Source organism: Polyodon spathula, chromosome 21, assembly GCF_017654505.1.
Source record: "Polyodon spathula isolate WHYD16114869_AA chromosome 21, ASM1765450v1, whole genome shotgun sequence".
NCBI lineage: Eukaryota > Metazoa > Chordata > Actinopteri > Acipenseriformes > Polyodontidae > Polyodon > Polyodon spathula.
This window is the reverse complement of record NC_054554.1, coordinates 6,944,871-6,971,002: the sequence shown is the minus strand read 5'-3', so window position 1 is coordinate 6,971,002 and position 26,132 is coordinate 6,944,871. Positions and strand designations below refer to the sequence as shown.

At 36.2% G+C, this 26,132-nt stretch overlaps 1 protein-coding gene and 1 non-coding gene across 3 annotated transcripts in view; both read right to left on the bottom strand.

Moving 5' to 3' along the window:
- ap1g1 (adaptor related protein complex 1 subunit gamma 1) overlaps window positions 1-24,104 on the bottom strand; it is a 28,863-nt gene extending 4,759 nt beyond the window's left edge. Inside the window, exons 1-23 of one of the 2 annotated variants that reach the window (XM_041221451.1) lie at window positions 24,021-24,104; window positions 16,283-16,486; window positions 14,954-15,078; window positions 14,641-14,782; window positions 13,336-13,432; window positions 12,974-13,050; window positions 12,159-12,167; window positions 11,152-11,247; window positions 10,957-11,037; window positions 9,773-9,871; window positions 9,351-9,406; window positions 8,924-9,037; window positions 8,210-8,350; window positions 7,956-8,010; window positions 3,944-4,066; window positions 3,589-3,678; window positions 3,216-3,343; window positions 2,755-2,859; window positions 1,928-2,069; window positions 1,150-1,276; window positions 967-1,065; window positions 584-744; window positions 337-435 (exon numbers count right to left, since the gene is read on the bottom strand). In XM_041221451.1, the coding sequence (XP_041077385.1) occupies window positions 337-435; window positions 584-744; window positions 967-1,065; window positions 1,150-1,276; window positions 1,928-2,069; window positions 2,755-2,859; window positions 3,216-3,343; window positions 3,589-3,678; window positions 3,944-4,066; window positions 7,956-8,010; window positions 8,210-8,350; window positions 8,924-9,037; window positions 9,351-9,406; window positions 9,773-9,871; window positions 10,957-11,037; window positions 11,152-11,247; window positions 12,159-12,167; window positions 12,974-13,050; window positions 13,336-13,432; window positions 14,641-14,782; window positions 14,954-15,078; window positions 16,283-16,483 (2,367 nt within the window). In that variant the 5' untranslated portion in view covers window positions 16,484-16,486; window positions 24,021-24,104. The remainder of the gene's footprint in view (window positions 1-336; window positions 436-583; window positions 745-966; window positions 1,066-1,149; window positions 1,277-1,927; window positions 2,070-2,754; window positions 2,860-3,215; window positions 3,344-3,588; window positions 3,679-3,943; window positions 4,067-7,955; window positions 8,011-8,209; window positions 8,351-8,923; window positions 9,038-9,350; window positions 9,407-9,772; window positions 9,872-10,956; window positions 11,038-11,151; window positions 11,248-12,158; window positions 12,168-12,973; window positions 13,051-13,335; window positions 13,433-14,640; window positions 14,783-14,953; window positions 15,079-16,282; window positions 16,487-24,020) is intronic. The other variant, XM_041221452.1, reaches the window with a different exon arrangement.
- LOC121296745 lies at window positions 8,072-8,160 on the bottom strand. The gene has a single exon (XR_005947090.1). It is a non-coding gene; the product is annotated as a small nucleolar RNA SNORD71 (small nucleolar RNA).
- Window positions 24,105-26,132: the final 2,028 nt, after the last annotated feature.

Below are 26,132 nucleotides of genomic sequence, written 5' to 3'. Positions count from 1 at the left end.
TATTTATGATAGATGTTTCCCAAATATAAAACTCAATATAGCTATTGTCAGTACTTGAGTTTATCAACAGCTTTAAGAATGACTGTTGATGGATTACTCAAAACTTTCAACTACATTAATGCACTTTCCTGTAGTTCAATGTTATTAGTTAAAAAACACATTTCAGTGATGGTTGCTAATGCTCATAACACAATTCACCTAACAAAGTCAAGACTAACATTCGGGTTCCTTATTTTATCAAGAAGTTTCAAGACAACCCTTTATCTTCCAGTTCGGTTTCTTTGGTTCCCCATCAGCTGCCAGACTAAGGCTAGTTTAAAATAAAACCCAACAAACCTTCTGTGGGTTGAGTACTTTAATAATCTGTGTGACGGTTCCTGCGTTCAGTGCTGGGACAATATTACTGCTGGGAGACAGGAGCTGCAGCTGGAACGTCTACCACAGAAAACATGATGAGTGAATTCTTAGACATGTCACAAATCTGGGTGCTAAGCAATCTAGCAAATGTTTCTTTATACTTTTATAATATAAAAAGCTACAATAAAAAAAGAAAACCCACAAAGTTATAACGGAAGACAAATACCTTTGGTACTGCGGCCTGGAATACAAATTCTGTCATCTCGGCCTCTGTTGAATTGGAGGCATGCATGGTTATAACTGCTATATTCGGATTTGTGTTGGACCTTTCAAATGTGAAATCTATTTTCAGTCCATTTTTATTGTATGCTATCATAGGCGGAATACCTAAAAGGATGAGAAAAATATATACATTTTGTCAGTGCTTGGAGAAACAACAGCTTTTACAGACTTTGCCAATGATCACAAAGTTTCACAAAACCACAAACTAACAAAACTTTTACTGAAAGGCTACAGTATTATTTGTTTTTGTAGGACTGCATGAGGGAAGATTTATGACTAATCAAATATGCATTTAAAGATGAAAATATATTTAACAACACTTCTTACCTGCTGCAACATCATTGAAAAGTGGCTGTGACACTAACCCATCCAACAGGAAGGGAGGCTGAGAGATTGAGACCGGAGGGACAGATGCAGGAATACCCCCTAGCGTGAAATAAAAAAAAGTGAACTAAAAAATAAAAACCAAGTCATTCACCTACAATGGCTGTTGAAGCCAGTTCTGCTTACCAGAAAGGGAGAGATCCCCAAGCAGATCTAGGAGCTCTCCACCGGCTGAAACTAGTTTTGTTGGGGGGACAGTCTGAATCACAGGCTTTACATCATTTCCACCAAGAAGGTCAAGCAAGTCATTTGCCTAAACATAAATAAATAAATAAAATATAAAATGTTACTCCCACTAGGGCTTTAATTGTGCTACATAATGTTCTTTTATGGTTTGCCATGAACCGCCATGTCTGAAATACTACATAAAACAAAAGCATACTTGATAAGGTACATCTTGAGACCACGCTTTAATCAAATGGCTTCCAGCTATATATATATATATTATATAATATAATTATATATATATAATCTATATATATATATATATATAGATATATAAAAAACGATCCCTCGGAAAACAGATTCTCACATGACCTTGTTCAACCTGTGGAGAGCTACACTGTTACACACAACCACTTATACAAAAAAAATTAAATAAAACCACACTTTAGCTCATATTCATTTATACATATTTTTATGGTATAAAGTTGTAAAATCACAGATTTGTTAGACAATGCTTAAGGTAGACTTCCCTTCTGGTAATTTCCCTGACGGGGGTTTAACTAACTCATCATCCTACAAACAAATGGCTGGTTTCTGGCAGACTACAATTAATAATCTTGGACTACCAAATAACTTGGGTATGGTTGTCCAAGACTAGTGCCATTTTAGTGCCCCAAAATACATTTCCAATTACCCGGTAAACTTTCAGGGGCTAATCTGTTGGCACAAGTGTCCTTACCTGGTTGGCTGGCTGGGGGACACTGGGCATGTGTTTAGTTTCCAGGATTGAAGGGTCTGTTTCTCCATTGGTTTGCACAGCCTCTGTTGGACCATTGGTGGATGTCTTCTCCATGATAGGCATTCGCTCCAATAAGGCCGGCCTGCAGAAAAAATAATAGAAATCTACTGCTCATTGGTCACCATAAAATCTTATGTTTTTTCTGTCCGGGAGCGGGTGGAGGGGGGGCGGGGGTGTAGGTGTGGGGGTATCAATTTCTGTCAACTTGGTGCTTGAAAACCGCTGTTTTTAGTGCTTGGCGTATCAACAGCTTTTACAGAATCACCCGATGGATCACTCAAAGCTTCCATCATCAAACAGCTCAACGTTACCGACAAAACTTATTAGATTAATTGCCCAGATGGTTTTAATTTATTCATGTATGTCTGCGATGTGGGGAGTGGGGAGGCCTCAAATTGCAATTCCTACACATCTGAAAAGTAAAATTCTGGCAATTATTTATCTATTTTAGTTTAAAATGGTTCTTAATAAGTTACTGTGTTGACGTAATTTGTGGCAACAGAGCAAGATTTAAGCTTAAAGTTACTGTAATTCCTGACCTTTGAAAGACTGAATGACATGCACCTTCTAGGGTTCTTCACTACCATAAGGATGCATTTACTTTGTCCTATTTTAAACATGGAAAGACAAATAAAAATCACCCAACTCCCAACAGGAGTTCAACATTCTTACGAAAACATAACACACCTACCACTACAGTTTAACGGTACAGATGTCAATTGGGTACAAAAAAAGAAAGTAATATAAAGTGGTCAACCAAGAATTACCTCATGTGATCATATTTCTTGAAAAGTGCATTGTACTCTACTGCCCTCTGCTGGAGTTCCACATCTATGCTGCTACCATAAACCAAAACTACCTTCTTGATTCGGCTGCAAAAAAGGAGAATTATATGAGACCCTGTGCATTCCCTCCAGCCTGGCTTCCCTGGGTTTGGGACAGAAGAGGCTCCATTAATGCACCCCAAAGGAAAGACGAAGAGGAGATGGAGACAGAGTCTAAAACGTACCTAATAGATACCAACTGGATATGACAAGTAATCTACAATGCTTCAGCAAAAAAGCTGTATATATATATATATATAGGAGGTAATGGCAGGTATTTGCTCTTTTGACCATAATGTACGGTAAGTCTAACTGTCATGTAAATAAAATTAACACAAAATACCAACATGTCTTTAAACTACAAAATACTTCATGCTTGGGCATAGAGGCTTAAAGATACTCACTTCACAGTACTGGCAAACCTGGTGGAGAGTTTCATGATTGCTGTGAGAGAATATCCCCTTGTAACTGTGGACGACAAGTTTGACACCAGGATGCCTTCTAAAACGTCAAGAACTTCATCTTCTGTTACCTGGAAAGCAAGTGAAGTCTATAGTATACATGATTGACCAAACAGGGCCAGGGGTTTTCAGATTTGATGGAAGTAAATAGTTTAAAAAAATATTTCTTTAAAAAAGACAAAAAAAAACTATTAGCATAAAAGTTAACAGTATGATAAATAAATAAATAAATACTGTCCCCTTCTAAACCCACTTAGCCTGTAAGTTTAACGTATCTGCTGCCTAATTGCTGCCTGTTTAAAATAACCAAAAGTACCTGAATGGGCTCCTCCTCCTCGCACTTCCCAGACACCAGCAGATCTCCATATTCACCTATACACCAGGACGACACTTGTGTAAGAGGTTGCTGTGAGGAAAAAAAGAAAATACTTAGAAAATGATCACCATCAATCATGCAAGCAACTACTGTAATTTTATTTTAGGTTTGCGTACACCTCAGTCTGTGTTAGAATAGTTATGGCAAAAGTAAAATACATACATGTGAACAAAACAAAACCAGGTTACAACTGGATTAAAATCTCAGTACTTAACTTGCAGCCTTGAGTTAAGCATCCAAAATTCACACATATTCTTTACAGTTCCTTACCATTTACTGTGACTCTACAGCTTACCTGCGAGATATCATCAATTAGTGCTTTGTAAAGCCTCTGCACTGTATACCCATGCATCTCCACACTGTTTGTTATGAGTTGAATTAAGTTGGGCACGGCGTCATCTCTTACATAGCTGCCAGCCTAAATGAAACAATAATTAAGCATTAACATGACAATTAAGCAATACTTGTTAATTTACTTCATGTAACATACACTGCAGTGTGGCTTTGAATGCTAGAGTATACCAGTCCTTCTAATTTAAGCCACACTTTTTAAAATATTTTTTCTTCAAAAAAAAAAAAAAATGGCCTGAGTCTTCCTGTATAGCGGTGATGTATTTATATATATAAAAAAACAACAATGCCAACAAAATGATGTGAATACCCGAGTACACAAAACAGCAACGTGATTGACTGCCAAAAAAACACCAACAAAGACGTCACTGCCTGATCTCGAATTACCCATGACATACAGGCAGCCATTTTCAAAGAAGCATCATTAGCTTCCTGAGGAATTCAAAAGGAAAGCTTTTACAATTTCAGCGTTTCTTATTAGGCTCCATTCCAACAAACAGTACCAGCTTGGACAGATCAGAAATGCTGATCAGACCTCATATTTTTTCGAGATGCCGAGCAGTATCAGTACACAAAAAAGGAGAACAGGGGTCACAAGTGAAAATGAGAAGCAGCGCATAACTGCAATACTCTGTGTGACAGCATACAGCCACAAACTGCCTCCATATGTAGTTTTCTTATATGCGTAACTGGAGGTGGTATCTTTGTAATGCAGCTTTATTTGACGTTTGAGGTGGGAAATTTGGGCATCTTGAATTTGAAGGAATACAGTAGTTTAAATTTATGAACTGTTCTACAGGGACACTTTTCTTTTATCCGAAATGGATGGTTCAATGGCATATCCACACCCCTTTACAATGCTGCAAGACATGAGCAATCAGTGCATAAAATACAAGTATACAATTCAGCATGCTCAGTTTGCTGTTTTTCTCAGCTATGTTGTACAAAACCAGCTGCTGTCAATGCTTACAGAATCAACCATTTTTGTCATTTTGTCTGTGATCACAGGCCAAACACTTTTCAGACGATAAACTACAAACATATAAGGTATAGTAGACTAAGGATTGATAAAATGGTATTATATAAAATAGATCAGACAGCTTCAGCAATGAATATGGAAAAATAAATGTTTCTTTATTCACCATTACGTCAGTGGTACAAATGTTCTGATGCATTAAAGATCGAATAGTTGTTTGTAATCCAGAAAAACAGGTTCATATTCCGATACAGTAATGCCATAACAACGAGATACATGTTTGTATGCCGGTGATGCACACGATAATTAAAGTCTCTATAGAATTTTAAAAGCGAGTGCCGACATTATGACCTTAAGTTTCTGTCAAAAATAGTAGTGTAACTGAAATGCTGTAACTTACTTACTTACGCACAATTAAAGCCCTAGTGGGGTAAGCAAGGACATTAAGAAACAGGCAACCCATACAATGCACAAAACTATTTCCTCTGAGAGGTGCTTCAATAGCAGTTGTTTTGTCCTCGTCTGTGTTGTTTTAGGAGACAAATTTTTCAGCAACATGATAATTGCTGGATGAATTTTTCTGATAACAATAATCTTAAAAACAATCGTAATTTCTTCATAATACCTTTGATACTGGACCCCTTTTCAATCCACTCTTCCACATGGTCACTGCAGCTAGTTTTATCCATTTTCATTATTGTATGCTCAGAGGTCAAGCAAAATAAATCCACTGGACAGAAAAATATTTTGTCTTGCGTTCACAGAATGCACAGAATGAAAAGGGACGCAGACATGTTTGGGTTGTTGAGCATGATGTCTCGTTAGAAGGAATCAGCTTACTAATGGAGTGACAAGGAAACTGTTTTAAATAAAATCTTGATAAATTAAATGGGATAGGGTCTCTGACACACAGGTGCATATCCTTTGGGCTCAAATGGTTTTACCATTTCGCAGATTTTTCAAATGACACTCGTTTCATACAGAAATTCTCTCTCCAATCTGCATCTGTAAATTTCCTAAGGACAGCTATATACCACCAATCCCTACCTCTTTCTTTAGACCCATGCAGTACGACTGGGCTCTCACTAAGCAAACAGCTGTACATAACAAAATTGAGGTGTAATTATCAGTTATGGTCCTGTCTGTCTTGCTGTAGAGCAGTGGTGCACAACTCAGATCATGGCGGGCCGGTGTCCCTCCTGGTTTTTGTTCTAACCACACCCTGAATTAGTTAACTGGACCAATAAAGCTTTTAATAAGGTCTAACAAAAGTACTTTAGGGTGCAGTTAGAATAAAAACCTGCAGGGACACCGGCCTTCCAGGACCAAGTTCTGCACCACTGCTCTAGAGCTAAAAGCTGACAATGAAAAAGCATTAGCATTCCAAGGTTCGTATTAATGTTTAATTGCATCAACATCACCAACATTGAAATGCACATTAGGAAAAATGTGTTATCGATCTGCATCCTGACTGGAAAGAAGTTCTGAAATAAAAAAAAAAAAAGAGAGAATAGCTGTAGCCTCTGAGGCTTATATGTGGTGCCTTGACTGGAAGCTCTGCGTCTGCAGTTTCTACAAACGTCACCATTAGCATTTAACCCTTATCAGGTAAGAAAATAAATCAAGAATACACTTTTTTTTTTTTTAAATAAATGCTTTTATGTATATAAACAAATAATCTCTCAATTTATAAGTAGAGAAATCTGATTACATCAACGCCATGTACACCGAGATAATGATCACACTGGCTTATCCAGTTGCCTTGTAAACTCTGTATTCCAATTGCAAAATCCGATTCCGTGGAATCCGACTACAGAGAAATCCGATTACTTCTTGCCATGAAAACGTAGCCAGTGACCGAAGCAGTTGCAAGCAGCAGTAATGCACAAAAACGCAAACGAAAAATATGTTCGTAATTTTGAATGGGAGATGAAGTATCCATGGTTTATTGAGACGGCAAGATGTACTGTGTGTGAAAGAGATGCAGGATGGATGTACAGTTTTTCCAAGAAACTTCGCTTAAGACATGACAATGCTGTTGCTGTTACTGGAATGCAGAAAAATATTAAAATATTAAAATACAAGTAGATGAAGGCAGCAAACAGTGCTGCTGTTGTCATGTGAACGTTCTACTGTTAGTATATATAACAAAAAAAAAAAAGTGTGTCTGTGTTTACATGTATATCTATATACAGAGATTTTTTTAAACGTACTACATGCCATAGAGTTTAAACGTTCATAAAAATGTAACAAAATGCACATCCCTGGATTTTATTAGCCTTTGTGTTAAAATGTATATTCGACGGATGGGACACAAAATTTTGGGCACGTGCATTTCAGGAATGCATGAAAAGAACCTTCAACCCGACTCGTTGCTTGCTTCTAAATCTTCTGGTGAATGGATTTCGTGGTGAAGTCCCCTCTTTTGACTTGTACAAACCGCACCCTGGAGTGAAATACGGCCCTTTCCCCCTCTGGAAAGGCATGCACCCGATGACCTGACATGTTGGAGTTTGTGCACCCCCGCTCACGCACAAATTCACCATATTATTATTATTATTCTCACAAATCTGTAGGCCAGACATACAGATTGAGAACTGTTTGCCTTTTGAAACGTCACGTGTGACACTGTACAAAAAGGTCGTGTTTTTGGTAGCTGTGGTCCGTGGTCTACATTAAATAACTTTAGTGACCTATAAAATGTTTAAAAAAAAAAAAAATAATGCTGCTGCAAGATACACTTTAATCAGCTAGCAAAAATTGTAGTTATCAGTTGCCCAGATAGACCATATGCTTTTTATAATTCTCACTTTTAAGCGAGTACCCATATCCTCCAAAGGGTTCTCATGCATCAGGTATAGCCTGTTTCACATACTGCTCTGGTTGCTTTAAACAAAGTCCTTAACGTGTATAATTTAAAAACACTAATGGTTTCTCAAACAACCCACAACACTAGTTATGTTATACAAAGGTCACATACCGTGGTTAGAACTCTCATAATAGTGTCTATGTGCCATCTTTTTGAGGGTGCGTATCTGTGAATAAGAAATATAAAAATAAAACAAACACTCACACAACCAAAACACTTAAGCCACAGAACTGCTATTGTCAGAGAAATGACTCTCAACATAGTTTTAATAAACTTTGTCAATGGATCCCTTAAATTCTTCATCTTACAACAATTCTGTTTGTAAAGAGAAAGAAGCCAGTAATGGAGTTACAATGCAGACTTACTTCTCTGCTGCATGGAAGACCCCCGATGCACAGTCTGCTTTGAACTCTGGATCACAGGAATCCAGGAAGTAGAGCAATTCCTTCATCATTCCACGGATGTTATTTCCATTGACAAGAGCAAAACTCAGCTCCATTGCACGTCTGTACCAAGAGATAAATTAACTGTTATCTGTAACTGGGATTTCCAGCTAGACACAGAAATTACTGTTAAGAAAATAGTTAGGAAATGCATGTTGCCATTTAACTGAAATACAAAATCTCACTTGGCAGAACGCAGGTACCAGGACTGATTTATGTCAATCAGTGCTTATCTACTCAGATCATGTTTGAGGTCATATTTTTTTTATATATATATATATATATATATATATATATATATATATATATATATATATATATATTATATATATAATATATATTATATAACCAGATATATGTCAGATTTATAACTAGTAGTATGTGTCATCCAGTGTGAATTATACATTTTTATCCACTGAACAAACCGTAAAAGGGACTTTCAACAAATTAAACACAGTGACCCTGTTAATGGAAAACCCCAACCCTTATCCCTGTACATATCAGAGGGAGCTACTAAACACACTCTGTATTGGCTGTAGAGATCCAACACCCAACCAAGAACACTTAGCATGTTTTTTTGGAAACTGTAAAGTACTGTAAAGGTTGTCTGACATTTCTGCATTCTTATTAACTTACCGCTTTATAGATACATCTAAATCTTTTAGACAGTCAACAATGGTGCTCCGGTGTCTCTGTACAGCATTGTGATCTGTCTGTACCGTCTTCAGTAGTGATGTCAATGCCACATACCTGAAAACAATTTTAGACATGGTTATGTGTGCACAAGTATATATATTTCACTACATAATCATTTTGTATTCACACACACACATACACACACAAGCATAAGCCTTTGTTTCAGCCATCTCTACTCAACTATTTAATTTGTTACGATACATACAGAAGGCTTCATTACCAATATTTTTTATTCCATCAACCAAATAAGAATAAAATGTCAATGGCCTGTCACATATCCACAGTTTGAAGAAATTCTGTTGATGGTTCACTTAAATGTGTCATCATACAACAGCAACCAAAAACTAAAGTGTAGAAAGAGACTTGCCTAATATTTTTGTCATTATTTAACAAAAACCGTCCCAAGATGTTAATGGCTAAAACCTACAGTGAGAAGAAAGCAACATGTCAATATTGAGAATTACAGAAAACATTCAATGCTTCGTTTTTGCCACCAGAGTAAGGTATAAAAACCTGGCCAGAAACATAAAACCTAAAGCGAATCCTTAACACACCACTGCAATTAGGAGTTAACCACTCACCACTCTAGTTAAAGCCTACTTTAAAATGTTTTTATTAAGTCAAGTTTTTTTTTTTTTTTTTTTTTTTTTTTTAATAATTTTTTATTACCTTTAAAATTTAAACAAGCAGTGGGACATATTTCAGTAAAATCAACAAATTTCCCAAATAGCTACAAGTTAAATGTCTACTTAAAAAGCAACCAGCTGAGCTGCAAGCATGAACACTCACTCTTAATCCACTTTCAGATTTGATGTCCATGATAGTCAAAACTGTTTCATAAAGGATTGCGTTGCCTACATTTTTACTCGTCTCTGTGTTGGTGGCAACCTGCAAAACAAAGGAAATCCATCGTTTCTATTATACAGATACAAACAGGCATTTAAATGAATACTATAAAAACACACCAGTAAATTCTACCTTTCATTATTATTTTCTAAAATTCAGTTATGAAAGAAACATACTTCACTTATCTCGCAGAAGCCTCTGGAATACCATTATATGAACCACTTAATAATGCACATCTGTTTTTTTTGCAACAAAAAACGTGAAAGTACTGATACTAACAAAATTAGCTTTTGATGTAACTTAAAAAAAAAGGATGGTGAGTAAGTAGACTCAAGAAAATGCAGTTTCTTCAATCAGCTGTTAGGTCTTGAAATATGCAGGGAGTCTGGTCAAAGGTACAGGATAAACAGATTATTCATTCTTACAATTTTTGCATGACATTAAATACCCTTCTGTATAGATGGGCCACCTCGTCTTTCTCTGACACTTAACCAATAGCAAAGGTACAACACATTATTCTGTTACCATATATTTAATTTAGTATATATGTGTGTTTGTGTGTCTGTAGTCTAGGGTGACGACCTCTGAATTCAGCACACTTTTCACACCCCTGGTGCCCAAAAGGCCCATACATCTGGTTTTTGTCATCTTCCTTGTTCCTATTTCTCCGTATTGCTTGAGACCCTTTGAGTCCAGTGGCATTATCTCTTATTCTCCCTGAGAACCGCTGGGTCCAACGGCAGTCCCTGGGAGCCTTTTAGCCCCTTTATGCTTTGCATTCCAAGTCTCAGAGCCTGGCCCCTTCTGGTCCACAGCATTATCTTGTTAGCTTGCAGTCAATGCCAGGCAAGAAGCTTGTAAACGCAAGGGCTCTATCAATTGTTAGCAGTACATGCAATTTGAACCAAACAGTCTGCTATCTGCAATATTAGTCTCTCTTCAGAAAAGAACACCAGTATAGCTCTACCAGTCCACTTGCGTAGCAAACTGCTAATCAATTCTCGATCCATGTTTTCCAACAGCTTTTAGTCATTTAAATGTTTCCAAAAATGCTATCAACATTTCTGCCTTCATTCAAATTTAAGATTAAGGCTTTAACTTTATAATGTAACAATGTGGTGTCCCACCTGTGCAAGAATGTCATTCATAGCTTCACTGGAATCATCATCATTCCTACCCAGAATTCTGAGTAACCTCAATATACGGACCTAAATAAGCAAACACAAATAAATGCATAAACAGTGTTACTATTATTACCAAAAAATAAAATAAAATAAATAAATAAAATACAATACTGTTATTCTTGATACTAGATATTTCACCTGTAAAAATGGATCACTAATTCCAGACACATCATGTTCTGGTGAATACCCTGACATGATGAGATTCTTTAGGATTCTAACCAGCTGTGGAACAAGCTGAAAATGAAGTGAAACACAAAGTTACTGTCTACATAATAATACCTGATAATATTATTACTTACTATTTCAAAGTCTGGTCAGGAAATGTGAAGTTAAATCTCCCTTGTGCTCTAATTAAGCAGAGCCCTGCATTTCAACTATAACGATATTTGCTTAAAGCAGCATAGTCTCTAGGGATGTCTGAGGTGATGTGAAAGTGAGTATATATACACACATTTAAAAATATAAATATCAATTTTAAATATGTTTTAATAAGTAGTAAAATGTGGGTTCTTTAACCAATATTCACACCCCTTTCATTTTTTTTTGAAAGCCAGGTAAACATTTTGGGAGAAAACTGTTTTTCTTTGCTACATTTAAAACCATCTTCTGTCCTTACCCCTTCCTACTGAAATTGATTAATTTAAGACTTCACCCAGATTATTTAATTGTAATTGTGATTAAGCCCATAATTTTTAGTGTTGCATTCTCCTTTCTGTGCATTTTAAACCATCACAGGTCCACACCGATAGTGTATAAAAAAAATAAAAATAAAATAAAAAATAAATAAGAAATTTGGAAAATGAAAAAGTTATTTCTTGGCCTAATAACAAAGCACATACATTTCATGTTATTCTTTCAGTTATTGCATTTACAAAATGTACCCGATTTTAGGTTTAAAAAAACAAACAAAAAATAGAAAAACACCATACAATTACAGCATGATCTCTTATTAAAAATGAAAAAAAGAATGGATAAAAAATTTGTCATAGTATTAGAAGTGGCTACACGACACTAATGTTTTTATATATATGAATACCAGCAGAATCTCTTATTAAAAATGAAAAAAAAAAGAATGGAATAAAAAATTTGTGTAAAATATAATCAGTAAGAGCATGCACCAGCTATGAACCAGAATGTACTCTTACCTTTTCATTCTAACAAATGCAGGAATTGTAACAGACAAATGACAGAAAAAAAATATGAAGCAGTTGTTAGGAAGGTATTAAGAATTGTCAGGGTTGTTTGCAAAAAAAAATTAATAGAAAAAGTTTTGATTTAAAGGCTTCTGTTCGTGAGATTAATTCTGGTATAACAGTTATTGTCTTGAGTCAAATAAAAATCCACCTACATCCAAAAAAATAAACTGTTTCCTGTTTAATATAGTTTTTAAATTGGACAGGAGGACAAACGTCTTTGGCGACTCAAAGGGTTCAAGGCTGGACGAGCCTGAATATAAAACCACGATACTCTCCAGCTCACAGTCCACAGTTTCAACACTCCCTTGTCATATAGTCAAGAGGACAGTCCGCAGAAGCAATTCAAAATGTTTTCTTCATGAGAACCACTGTGCTGTAGTGAGCAAAACACAAATCTCCAAAACAGACTGAGGGGAATTGTTGACAGTGCAGGTAATTCTTTATAAACTAGGGAGGATAGATATCTCACTTTAATGGAAACCGCCATACTTTTCAGATAGAAATGCCCTTCACAGCACAATGAGCTATATGCAAAAATTATTCCCCCCAGCTCCCAAAATGGTCTCTCTATATATTCAATACAAGGCTGTTCATGTTCCTTAATAATTGAAACATGAAAAGTACCCTTTAGGGACAAGAAAATTATTCATGTATGCACAAAAGGCTACAGTATTTTGTATTTGGAAGTAATCACACTGAAAAGGAAAGGAATTTAGTTGTCCTTGCACTTTATATTAAAGCGTTTTATTTTTTCTTTGTCTTACCTTTCGGAAATGAGCTAACATGTCAGGACTTCTTTCACACATCTCTGTGAGAAGAACAACTGATGTGTGGAGAACACCTAAAAATAAATGTACAGGTATGAAACAAATTTAATCTTCCACATTTGCGATGTGAGGAGATGGTGGTGGGGAAAGAGACTAAAGGTGGATGACAAGGTCAGACAAAGCTGTGATATCTCCTATTGAGCTATTCCGATATGGATAACAAGGATATGGATAACAATCCTTTTACTTATCTACTTGTTTTACAAACAAGGATATCAATTTCTTAAAAAGAAAGTCCCATTCTCCCTAACACTGTGACCCATTTCAAATAAAATCCAGCCACTTCCAAGCTATCTTACCATGATTTTTCTCATTTAGAAGGTTTTTTGTAGCTGGCAGGAACATCTCCATAAGCTCAGGCACCTTTCTGATAACATGAACAGCACTCAGTGCGGCCTGCAAACAAAATTCACAGTTCACAAACTTCAGTGTGTGCGGTTTGTCTCAAATTTAACATTCAGAAGAACACCCCAAGACTGAATAGCACTCTGAGAAAGGCACGGGACTGAATGGCAAGGGGTGTTCAGGTCAGGTTGGAGGAGTTCTCTCAGAGCATGCGTGCATCATTCCATCCATCTATTTATATTTAGTGCTTTGACAAATATCAGAATATCCAAACTAACAAGACCAACACAGCTGCTTTTAGTCCTTAATTTACTCCGGCTGACAAAAAGCATTTTAAAAGGGAAACCAAATTAGCATTCATACACAACAGAAGCTGCCAAAAACTAATCTCTACGGCACAAAGTTTAAGGTATGCTTCAGATTTGCTAAGCTAGTCAGTCTGGGTCTGTTTCTGCCTGCGATATGATACAGATCAGTTATGTCACTCCACAATGCTAACATTTTGCTACACTGGCCCAACTTGCAAAGGAAGTAGCTCATATTGTGATCAAAAAGTTTTTTTTATTTTTTTTCATGTTGCAATCCTATATTTATATTATGTAGCAAGTAATAAAAGGCAAATAAAACTGATAAAATACCATTTTTTTCATTGCACAACCTTCCTTTTCCACATTTAACTTGTTGTGTTTAACAAAGTTATGTTACTACTTTATGAAAATATGTCTATAGCCCCTTTGTTTGTTGTGAAGGCATGACAATGGCAGGGTTATTAAAAAAAAAAAAAAAAAAAACAGCATTTACTTTATGTGCTATTTTTTCCTGCAATATACATTTCTCTTAACCCTAACTACCATAGGGCATCCTTAATTTGTTTCTTACTTCTGCAACATTTTTCAACTTTAATATAGTGCTTCATATAATGACTTTAATAACATTTTGCCAATAAACAAATATTCAAACTGTGAATCTTGAACAGATATCAGAACATAAAAATTCCATGTTCTAGACAGCACTAGTATGTTTCTGTGAATAGGAGCAATATGATGTTTTACATGGCGTGTAGTGTAATTTATATTAATCTGCAAGTCCCTGCACCACCACTTGCACCATCAAGATTTAACTAGTTAAAGCTGAGGTTGTCACCGATTGACTAGATATGACCAGATATGTAAACAAACACAAGCAACATCCTGCAATAGCATAATAAACATGCAAATTAAATATACAAATACAGCAGAGTGACACTGCTGATGAGATACCTTTTTCCTCAAGTAGGAATTTGATGTTTTTAGTAGCTTCTCCACCTCTCCTGCCAGATCTCTGCACATCTCCGATGAGCCCATACAGCCGAGGGTACACAGCGCCAGCCCCTGCACAAACTGAGTGCTGTGGTTGAGGTCACTGAGGTTGGAGGAGACAAAGAACAAACTTGTAAAAAGGGTTCTGTGGCTTGGTATGCAGCGCACACAGAATAGTCTTGATTATAAAACTTGTAACAAGTATAACATCAAAACAGTTGGGGTCCAATACTTAGAAACAAACATATTATCAAGTATAAATCACAGCCCTTACTTTTTGATGCAGTTGGTCATTAGTAAATGCACGTCTTGTCTCTCATCTAGCAGTAACATGGCACCCAAATACCCAATACGCTTATCTGTAAACTTCTGAGATGCAATTAATTTGAGACACTCCAGCTGTAAAACACATATTAAAACACTTGAACACAGGAATAATTAAAAAACAAATACATCTAACAGAATATGCCAATATCTGAAAATGAGCACAATCTTTTAAAGCGATCATCTACCTTAATACAAGCATGTCTAAATCCAACTTATAACTGCACAGTACATACACTTTGCCAACATATTATTAAGTGGACTTTGTCTTTTCAGATGAAAAATATATGCACAGTTAAATATTTCCTTGGCACTGTTACTTCTAGCTCTTTTCCACTGTACAACCGAGTCGTGCCAGGGCGGTACCGAGCCCTCGCGGTGCAGTTAAGGAGACCCTGGGTCGTTTTTCCACTGCAGCGCCGAGCCATGCTACTGATGTCACACTCAACAAAAGACAGTTATTAATTAACTCAGTTTGCCAAAAGATGCACAAATAAATGGTGTTCAAAAATTAATAGAACAACGGTACAGCTGTATCTTGTATCGCTATACTTTGTAAATATTTAGGAATTTCTTTATAATCCACAAATTTGGTTGATTATATTGACTTAAGTTCAATTAGTTCTGTTGAAGGGGAAAAAAAGAAGGTTTTAAAAATATGATCTGCCAAAGATATCCCATTTAAGGATAGCTGTTTCTTGTTTGGGTGCTTAAAAAAAAAAAAAAAAAAAAAAAAAGCTGTGCGAGTGCAACAAGAGCCATAGTTGAATGTATGGTACAGCTGAATTTTGTTTTACAATATTTTTGTAAATAAGTTTAGAATTGTTTTATTTTCCATTTTTTTTTCTTCTTTATATTAAAATAATAAAAGGCTAAGGATGAGAAATTTGGTAGAATTTTGAGCGTGTCAGACATGTACTGTACCCACAGTTTATGTCTGTTTGCTTCAAATCATCAGAAATTTGGGCAGATGCACGTTATTTATCTTTGTGGAGCATACTGACACATGCAATGTAACGAAGAAAATCCTTAACCCCACCCCTGGCTCCGCTTGGCTCGTAGCCAGATGATTCAGAAGTCCTGTGAGGCTGGAGTTTCAGTTTGGTTTTCGCTCAGCTCGACAAATAGCCAGTGGAGAACCACCTGTACCCATACTGTCCCTAGCCCTCACAGGTCAGATGTGCCAGTAGAGAAGGGGTATTATATCTGAGGCATATGTACACATTTAGCCATGTGTCAGTGGATAAAAATACCTTCTGGGTATAACTTATTAGATTACCTGTCCAAAGTGTGCTGGGTATCCCAGCATGTGCATATACAGTAGCTTAGCAACATTTCTACAGCGGTATGTATTATCCTCTTCTCTGAAAGACGACCTAATAGCAGCACATTCTTTCTGGATCATCTCTCGTTCCTCGGCTTGGGTCCTAGCTGTCCGGATCGTCCGGATCAGCTCCCGCAGTCTGATCGGAGCTGGCATCCTCTGAAAATACAAACAGCAAACAATAAGTACGATATGCTCCACTGTCCAGTACAAGATTACAGTCAGACAAATAATATGCACGGTAATTGTGCAAATTCCTTCTTGTAATGTTATGGAAAAATAATACTCACAATTGGATAAGGGGTTCTCTAGAGATTTAAAAAAAATAATAAAAGGAAGTGCCTCCATGCCAAGATTTATTACTATGTTCTGCGTGGGGTCGCAGAATTCACGCATTTTCCAAACTGCTTCTGCATATCTGCAACTTTTAGTAAGGGAAAATCCTACAGGGATATTTTAAGACTGCAAGGAAGCAATTTAGAATGCCTAATTTAAACACATGCACTATTCCAAGTAGTGCTGGGTATATCAAATGCCTTAAAACTAATATCGAGAACTGCGATATGTGATTCTCGGCAACCATCTATAAGCATTGCTGATTTTTGTAGAAGCCGTCAGACTATTGCAGCAAGAGAAAATAAAACAGTATTTAAGATAAGGCCGTAAGAGTTTAAATCTTTAAAAATGGTAAACGAAATAAAAAAAATATTTTTGTTTAACATTTTAACTATATGAATGCACCCTCTTTCCCCTACTCAATAAATAAAAAAAACATTTTGATTCAGTTATTTTTACTTCCTTTGAGCCTTAGGCTTGTCCCACCCCTCCTCCAGTCCACCATGTGATTAATCCTTAGCCAGTCAGAGAAGACTTGTAGAAAGCAGCATGCAAGCGTAACACGTATAGTTGTCGTTCGAGTCGGTAGAGATAGAATTAGAAGCAGGTACAAAATGTCTCCTTCAAAAATTAAAAGAGAGAAGTCCTGTCTGGACCTATTTTGAAAAAGTTGAGGACAACACTGTAAAATGCAGTTTGTTCAAACTTGCTAAGTTATTGCAGAGGTTGCACGGGTCCGGTTGAAACAACCTCACTACCAGCTAGATGAAGATTCGGCCGAAGCGCGTCGCCCCAGAAAAACACAATTTGCATGCCATCGCTTTCATGATCTGGTACGGGCAGATAAAATACCTGACCTAGTAGCAGAGAGGCGCAGATGTTTACCAGTTCGAGTTGTGGAAAGACAAGGATTTAGTCAGCTTCTGTCTTTTATTGCAAAACAAAAAGAGATGCTTAACCATAATGCACATGATGGATTTCCCTTGAGAAAGGAATAGTGCTTCCAACTTAAAAGGTTTTTAATTAAGCAGTTCTCTATCTGCATTGAGCAAACCACAAAAGAAACACTGCATGCTAATAGTGAAAAAAAACAATACTGTAGAAATCTAAAATACATTATCATTAGTATTTACTAATGGAGGATTGGAATATATACAGTTGGAATTACATTGCGACAGACAGAGGTGGGACAGGAATGACACGCGTTACACGTACCAATAAACAATATGTTATTTTCCACAAGCGACAGACCACAAAAGCATACTCATCTGAACATTACATATTTTCACTAGACACTAAGGCCAATTTATGATTTTCACATAAAGACATTCATTTCATCTCTGATTTACACTTTTGTTTTTGACAAACGCATGGCCCAGGACCTACGCTTCACTGTCACATTGAATATGAAAAAATAAAAAAATAAACCCAAATTAGATCTTCTCAAATTAGGTGTGTAACCTTCTTCTGCATGGTGGAATTTCAGCTCTTTAGTTATAAACTCTGAACATTGAGGTCAAGTCCTACATTATGACATTCAATAAATCACTGCAAAACATCCATTCTAGTTTTTTATTTTGGAGTTATAAACCCTTTCCTAATAACTACTTAACATTTTTTTCAGAAAGAGGAAGCTACATACCTCCATAACATCCTAACCAGAGTAAAACTGTTAGTATCAAGGTGATTAACTGGTAAACACTGCTCATACTCTTAAATGTTTAACCATTAATCAAACATTAACAGCTAAACCCGTATGTATTAAGTATTTATATCAACTGTAAAACACACTGTATTCTTCTTTCAAAAACCATCTGGGGAACAAGAATGAGCTATGTTGTGCTTTTGGTCTTGTATCACAATGCAGATCTCTAGTACTATACATATTTGGTATAAAGATAAAGACATAAAGCTGTATTTTATTTATTTTTTTAACGGTTATCACGATTTCCATAAAATTCACCCATTGCCGTGTAATATGAAAATTCACATTTCTGACAGAATAGATTAAAAAAAAAAAAAAGTATATTGGGAACCTGGCAGTCGACTTACTTTGCTTGCGGTTAATTATTAAATACACTATATAGTACAGCTGCACAACTTCTTAAATCTCTTCAACGAAAAAGACACCAGCTGCATCAAATATCACAATATTTATGATAAAAACAAGCAAGGTTGTCTTATTTAAAACATGTCGATTTAAATAACTTGATCTTTTTTTTTTTTTAACGTTGATTTAAAATCATTTTACATAGTTTCTCAAGGAAAAAGACAAGAAAAGTATGTTTTAAAAACCTTTCATTAACACAAACATCTTAAGCTGATGGAACACAAAGTCACTTTGTGGCTTGGAACTTGGTTTCAGGAGACTAGGTTTCAGGCCACTGTGGCACACCAGGGGAGACTGGAGGAGGTTAGTGGTACCAAATCAGCCAATCAAAAACCCACTTTTAAAAGAGAGAAAATAATTTTGATTATTTAATTTGCAGACTGTAACTGTCAACTGTTAAGATGGATCTTGAAACAGTAAGTGATTTATTCCATTGCTTTGATGGCTGGTGCTCTGCTCCAGGGTAAGAAGAAAAAATAAACAGAAACAAATGGGCAAGAGGGTGGCTGCTGTGCAGAAAACAAAGGGGAGTTTACTTTCAAATGCAGGTGATAGTGGATATAAAAACTGGCTTCAAATGGACCAAAGTACCTTTGGATCTTCCTTAAAAATGGTGGGAGGCCTTATAAAAAGACAAGACACTAATGCGTGAAGCCGCCTGTGGCAAAGTGGTTTGCAGTGCGCAGGTGTTGTGTGCAGGCAATGACAAACAACATCATCCCGGTGCAATGATGGCTTATTTATAATCCAAAATCACTTGACAACTGTAAATAACGATCACTGGCATTACATAACTATGTGTACTGCTCAGTGAAACTCACAGGCTTCAGTACCGAAATAATAATCACAGTAAATACGCACACAGAACACAAACACGGTCACAAGTCCAAAGTGAGTGCTTTTTAACTGGAAGTGGTGAAATACAATTATTTGTGAACAGTAGTGCAGTGTTGTCCAGGTTTGTGCTGGCCTTTAGCGACAGCTCCTGGTACGTGTTAGCCATCTAACAACAAATATTTACAATTAGTACGACAAACAAACAAACACTCACGGTTATAACAGTCCTTCAGTGGTTCTCTTGTAACCACAAGAGAGGAGCAGTTCGCTTGGCCACATCCCCTTTCGTACCTTCAGTCATGCCCCCTTGGTTAGCGAGTGCAATCGCTTTTCCTCCAATCCACGACTGCCACATCGCTTCCCGTCTGGGGTGATGACTTGGTGTCCTGCGGCTCCGCCCCCTTCCTGGATGGCAGACTTCTGACTGACCCTGGAATGAGCTGCTAAACTTCCCAGTCTCTGGAATTTGCATTTCGATTCTGCCACAAAACTATTTCACAATTTGCACAATATAATTCTCTTCGTGTCAGATATCCGAGTGTGCCCAATAACAAAGAACACTGGAAGCCATTAGCATAAAATGTGCTTAATTGAATTGTGGCAGTTTTCAGTGCATTGGTGCAGTGGATGGAAAGCACGTCATTACTGAACCACCACCAAACCAAGTCATGTTTTTACAATTACAAGGGCATCCATTTTGTGGTTTTAATGGCTGTTGTTGATGCAGACCTTAATTTTATATATGTGGATGTAGGGACAAACAGGTGTATGTATTTTAAATACTTGTACAGTGTACTACATATAGAATCATCATAAAAAAAAAGCATTACAAGTAATAAAGCATAGAAATGCAAATGTTTATTTTAAAACACTAGAGAAAGGATCATATTTTCAAAGCATTTAGTTCAGTATTTAGTTAACTCCTTTTTTATATTTGATGTTAGTTTTGTAAAGTTAATAGATGTCGCTTCAGGGCCGCCTTTTCTCATATGTGACCACTCCAAAAAAGAAAAGCAAGCCCTGGGCCAGCCTAGATTTAAGCCGCTGTTTAGATACGGCCCAGGGCCGGCCTTTACATACGTATGAACACAAAGCAGATTTAGCCCGCCTTTTTGTATCACATTACCAATTAGATTTTCTATGATAACACAGAAAAACAGGGATTTTGTATGTTGGAGCTTTTTTTTTTTTTGTTTGTTTGTTTTTTTGTTTACATTTGGGGAGGGGCAAAAGACATGCAAGACTTTTTTTGTTTGTTTGTCAATAGCCAAATCAATACAAGTACCATATATAAACATTAGCAATGGCAAATTTACTTTAAATTTACATAAACATACCTGTCTGAAAACTGCTTCCGGTATTCAAGTTCAGTGTTGAATGACACTTCAGTCAGTATCCAGAGCTGTTCAAAAATGCCGAAAACAATAAGAATCGTCCCTAATCGGATGAACGAGTCGATGGTAATGTGCTGTTCTGTACTTCATTCAGCAATGCTGTAGATTACGCTTGCAGGCAGACGATTGTATATTAGTAGCTCTAAACATAAATTGCACGAAATGAAACGTCAAACGTGACGAAGACTCTGAGTTGAACTAAAATGAAAATAATATACATTTTTTTTGTTACAACAGGGAACTATTTGTAATATTTGAAGTAAAAAAAAAAAAAAGTTTGATTTATTGATTAATGGCAATGGTAAAGCTGGTAACTAGCTTAGAATTTGAAAGTGTAAAATATTGCATTTTCACTAATGTTTCAATTCCGGTTAGTGCGATTGTTATTGTTAATGTTATTCTATAGTCATAGGTAATCTTCCAAGTGAAGGAAAAATGCTGATGTTCGGTCTTTACTTGTAATGGTTACCGACTACAGAATAATAACAACAATGACAATAATAAGTAAACAATAGAATAGTTTAACAATCGTGTTTGTAAACAAACGCTATTCATGTAGGTTAAGCAAATACATATAAATGAGAAGAAACAAGTGTAATATATTTAACATTGTTTATTGCTGAGTCTTTCCTCAGGAGGGAGCAGTAGGTGGTCAGTTGTGAGTTTGTCTTGGGAATGTCATTCATTATGTACAACCTGATAGTCATTTGCAATCAAAGTGAAGTATCCATTACAAAAATAAATATTTATACCTGTCAACACTATCAAGTTGCTGTTTCCCGCGTTCTACATACCTCTGTGCTCTTAAGAGAATAATGTGATTGTGCATGTGGGTAAGCTCGGACCGTCACCCTGTTATACACCATAACAGCAAGTCAAAATATATTATATATATATATATATATATATATATATATATATATATATATATATATATATATATATATATATATATATTTTTTTTTTTTTTTTAATATATAGCATAAAATTGCTACTGTGCTGCATTGAAAAGAAACACCTGCTACAAAAGAATTACTGTATATCCTGGTAGCGCTTCCATTCTTAGTGCAGAGTATCGTTCTATTAATGAAAAAATTAAAAAAGCAATTCGCCACATTTTAGGGCTGCTTTTCAGTCACATATGAACACGCAAAGGCCTCTTAAAAACACAATACGGTAAAGGTGCTCTGCATGGAGTGCAGGATGCGCCCCATAGCCTGGACAACGCTGGTTCGAGTCCAAGCTATTCCTCTGCCGACCGTGGACAGAATGTAACTGAGTACACCTGCTCTAGGATCTTGCAGGGTTCCTAGAGGTAAAGGCTTCAATTTAAACAGTAGAACACTAGACTAGCAAGTCAATGCAATTGCAGAACACATTATTTTGGCTTTGGTTTCCATGTGCATTAATTATGTTACCCTGAGCTGTCTCTCCACAAAGCCAAACATGGGCTGATATGCTTCATGATTTTTTTCTCTCCATATATTGCCATTTGTTTATAATGAAGGTGCTAATAAATCCGTTAACTGTGCATCAGCTCAGCTGATGAAATTTGGTTTCAAAGTAATGCCAGTACACTTCCCTTTCCCACAATAGAAGGAAGAATGAAAGTCATTTTTCATATTCATGTAAAATTCATTTAAATTACTTGGGCAATTAACCAAAGTATTATATATATGATATAATATATATATATAACTATATATATATATGTGTTTATTTTTCAGCAGTTAAAAAAATAGCATTATGGTGATAATTGATTACTGTTCCAAGCCCCAAAAAATGCACTTTGATATGTGCTTTTCATACCTGGAAATCTAGTCCAATCACACCTGAGCTTACAGTACAAAAACTTTTTACATATCACTAAAAACTGCTACAGATCATTAACTCTTAAGGTACAAGTGACCTGTATCCCACAAATAAAATTATCCTAACGTTCTTATTGTTGCAATGAACTGCACGAAACAGGATTTAAAATGCACCAGTAGGTTGGACCTTGTCATCCAAATGGTCACTCTCACATGTATTTTAATAAATGACAACATGTCAAGCAAATTGATAACTGCTGATATTCTTGCAAATGTCATTGTATGCAAATTACATGTGTGTGTGTGTGTGTGTATATACATACATACACACACACACATATGAATGACACACTTATTTCAATATTGCTTACGTTTCCGTTCCTAGTACGTAACTGAATGATAAGCCTACTACTTGGTTTACAACGGCGATGTTCAGTAAAGTCACTGGATAATATACAACAAACTATTCTACAGGTAACTAAACCAATGGGGAGTATCTATGGTAGTCCATTTTGCAAACATTTGACCCACCTGATCCATCAAAACAGTTTTTAGCTCAGATGAGCAAAGTATTAATAAACCATAAGCTCCTATTCAAAATACTTAATTCCCATATAATGAAAATCAACCTGTTTAACAATGAATTTATCGTAATGGCAATGATCCGTCGCTTACAATTAACATATGGGTAAGTGTATACTATAGAGTATTAACCCCATACCATGGCCACTGACTGAGCGGTGCATTTATAAACTATTCCCACGAATATAAACGGGCAATGGCACAAAACCAATTACTACAAGTGAATGCATTTCAGCAAATACACAAGTGAGGCTTCGGGCAGTCAAAAGAAAGCAGATTTTTTTTCACAACCACCCAGCTAGTAAAGCCAGGCCTCCAAACGTCAGTTTACAACAACAGAAAATTCCGTTATAAATAAAAACAATTACAACGTTTAACCGATAACAACTTTTCCAAGTGCGAGTATATTACGTTAATTAAAATATTATTTTTTAAAAAAGCCTATACTGTGTATTGCTCAGTAAAACATCAAAAAATAACCAAACTAACCCTACTACCATATCCCATTATTACCCCAAAACATCGGAAAACACGTTTACGCCTGTGCGGTGCACATACTGCTCTGCTAACATTTTCGCCATATTATTAATGAAATGTCGTGACCTGATATAGGTTACACTCACCGGCTATATTGACACCAGAAAATCACTGAAATCTTCTCTCTTTGCGACGGAGGGAGGAACAAACCTGACATTCAAAATGGCGGCTCCCCCGGCCTCAGCACTTCTACCGCAGGCGGAGTGTTACACATAAGAAAACATCATCCGTCAAAAGGGTTAAACAGCGTCGGGGTTTGCAACTGACACCATTCCGGCTCCAGCACAGAGGCGTCGTGGTTGTACTAACTATAGAGCAGTTTGAGCCAACATGGCAGACATATGACCCAGTTTCACAACCTTCACTGCTGTATAAATCTTAGTTTTGAATTGACTGTAACTTTATTTGGAAGTATTATTCGCAAGAGCAAGTAAATCGAAGCCTGATGCATCTAGAATCATTAGAAATAGACTACATTCCTTTCCTGCTGAGCATGTATTGTCAAATAAATTAAGTGGGTTTGGTTATTTTAAGTAAGTGTTTTAAATGGTATTTTAAAATGATTAAATATAAAAGACAATAACAACACAAAACCTACATAAAACTTAAAAATAGATAGCTAATGCATTGTAATGATTAAAAATATATATAAAAAAAATTGCAATCGTTTTTTGCTGTGCAGCTTATACTAAACCAAGACATTCCCAGAATACATTAATTCGCAGAAAATATGCTTTATACGTGCTATTTATGTGTACAACGTTATTTTGTAACCTTTTTTTTATTTTATTTCTCATGCAGCAATCCTGTTGGAAACTAATTTGGACAAATTGTGATGTAAAAAATGTATGAAGAAGGTGCTTTAGGAAATTGTATACAGCTGACCCATGGGTGTCTATTTTCTTTCAATAGGTAAAGCGGATGTGTTAACATTTATTGGTGGCGTAGTGGAGGAGTGCTGTGGCCTGGACTTAACCTCGTGGCAGTCAGTGATGACGTCAGTGCCTGTGCCGAGTCACTGCGTGACGGAATGAGTTACTCAACAGGTTCCGTAGGAGGCTGGGAGAGGCAAAGTTGTCAAACAACAAAGTTTATTTAACTTTTTTTTGCATTCCAGGACAACAAAAATGTTCTAGTGGGTGTACTGCATACGTGTAATATGGCCTACATTACAGGATTAAAACGCATTTGGAATCACCATGGAGTTTTAAGCAACCACAACACAGACATGGTATTAGTTTAATATCTAAACTTATAGACGTTAGCATCCTAACACTGAGCTAGTGCATTGCTTCAGTACTGGCCCAGAGGAAAGAGTAATAGTTAACGGTGTTATGTCTCTGTGTGTGTTTTTACCTAACCTAAAACAGGGAATGCTACAGATTAATATGTAAGGTTCAGAATACAAATTAATTAACTGTATTCTACCTGTAATAAAGTAAGTTATATGCTTTACAGCAGCAGCAGGCCAAGTGGTTTATTGCTTGTGGTCCACTACTTCTGAAATACTGGGATAGCTAAAAACTGAATTTGTTCCAATGCAAATGGAGAACTTTGAAACTGTGTTCATCCTACTCCCCCTTGTGGAGTCTGGGAATAAGATTTGCTTAAAGAGCTAAGGAGCCATCTAGTGGCCAATGCAATTAAATCGTAGTGATGTGCTAAAATGCTTTATTTTCACTTTTTAAAAGAATGCTCACAGGATAAAGCGCTTTGTGATGGTGGTCCATTATGAAAGGCACTATATATATATATATAATATATATATATATATATATATATATATATATATATATATATATATATATAAATCAAATGCAACAATGTAATAAATTAACAAAACAGTGTCTTAGGGAAGGGCATTTACTGCACCAGCCAGGCTCCATGTTTACATAGTGGTAAAGCTGTTTTAAAATATTTGCATTAATCACAAACTGAAGGCTTCCATTATAATTATCCTCCGCTGCGAAGGGGACATAGTGGAACCGGTTGTATGTGCGTCACACATCACATTCTTCCATATATATGGAGAATTGTTTATCCAGTTGTCATGAAAGTTGGTATTAAGTGGAGGCAGTCATAAGTATATCAGAAGCATTGGAGCATTAGGCTGTAAATAGCAGAAATACCCATCTAGACATTATTTCCCCTTTCAATGTTGATATCGTTTCTGTGTTCTTTTTGACTTTGTTTGTTAT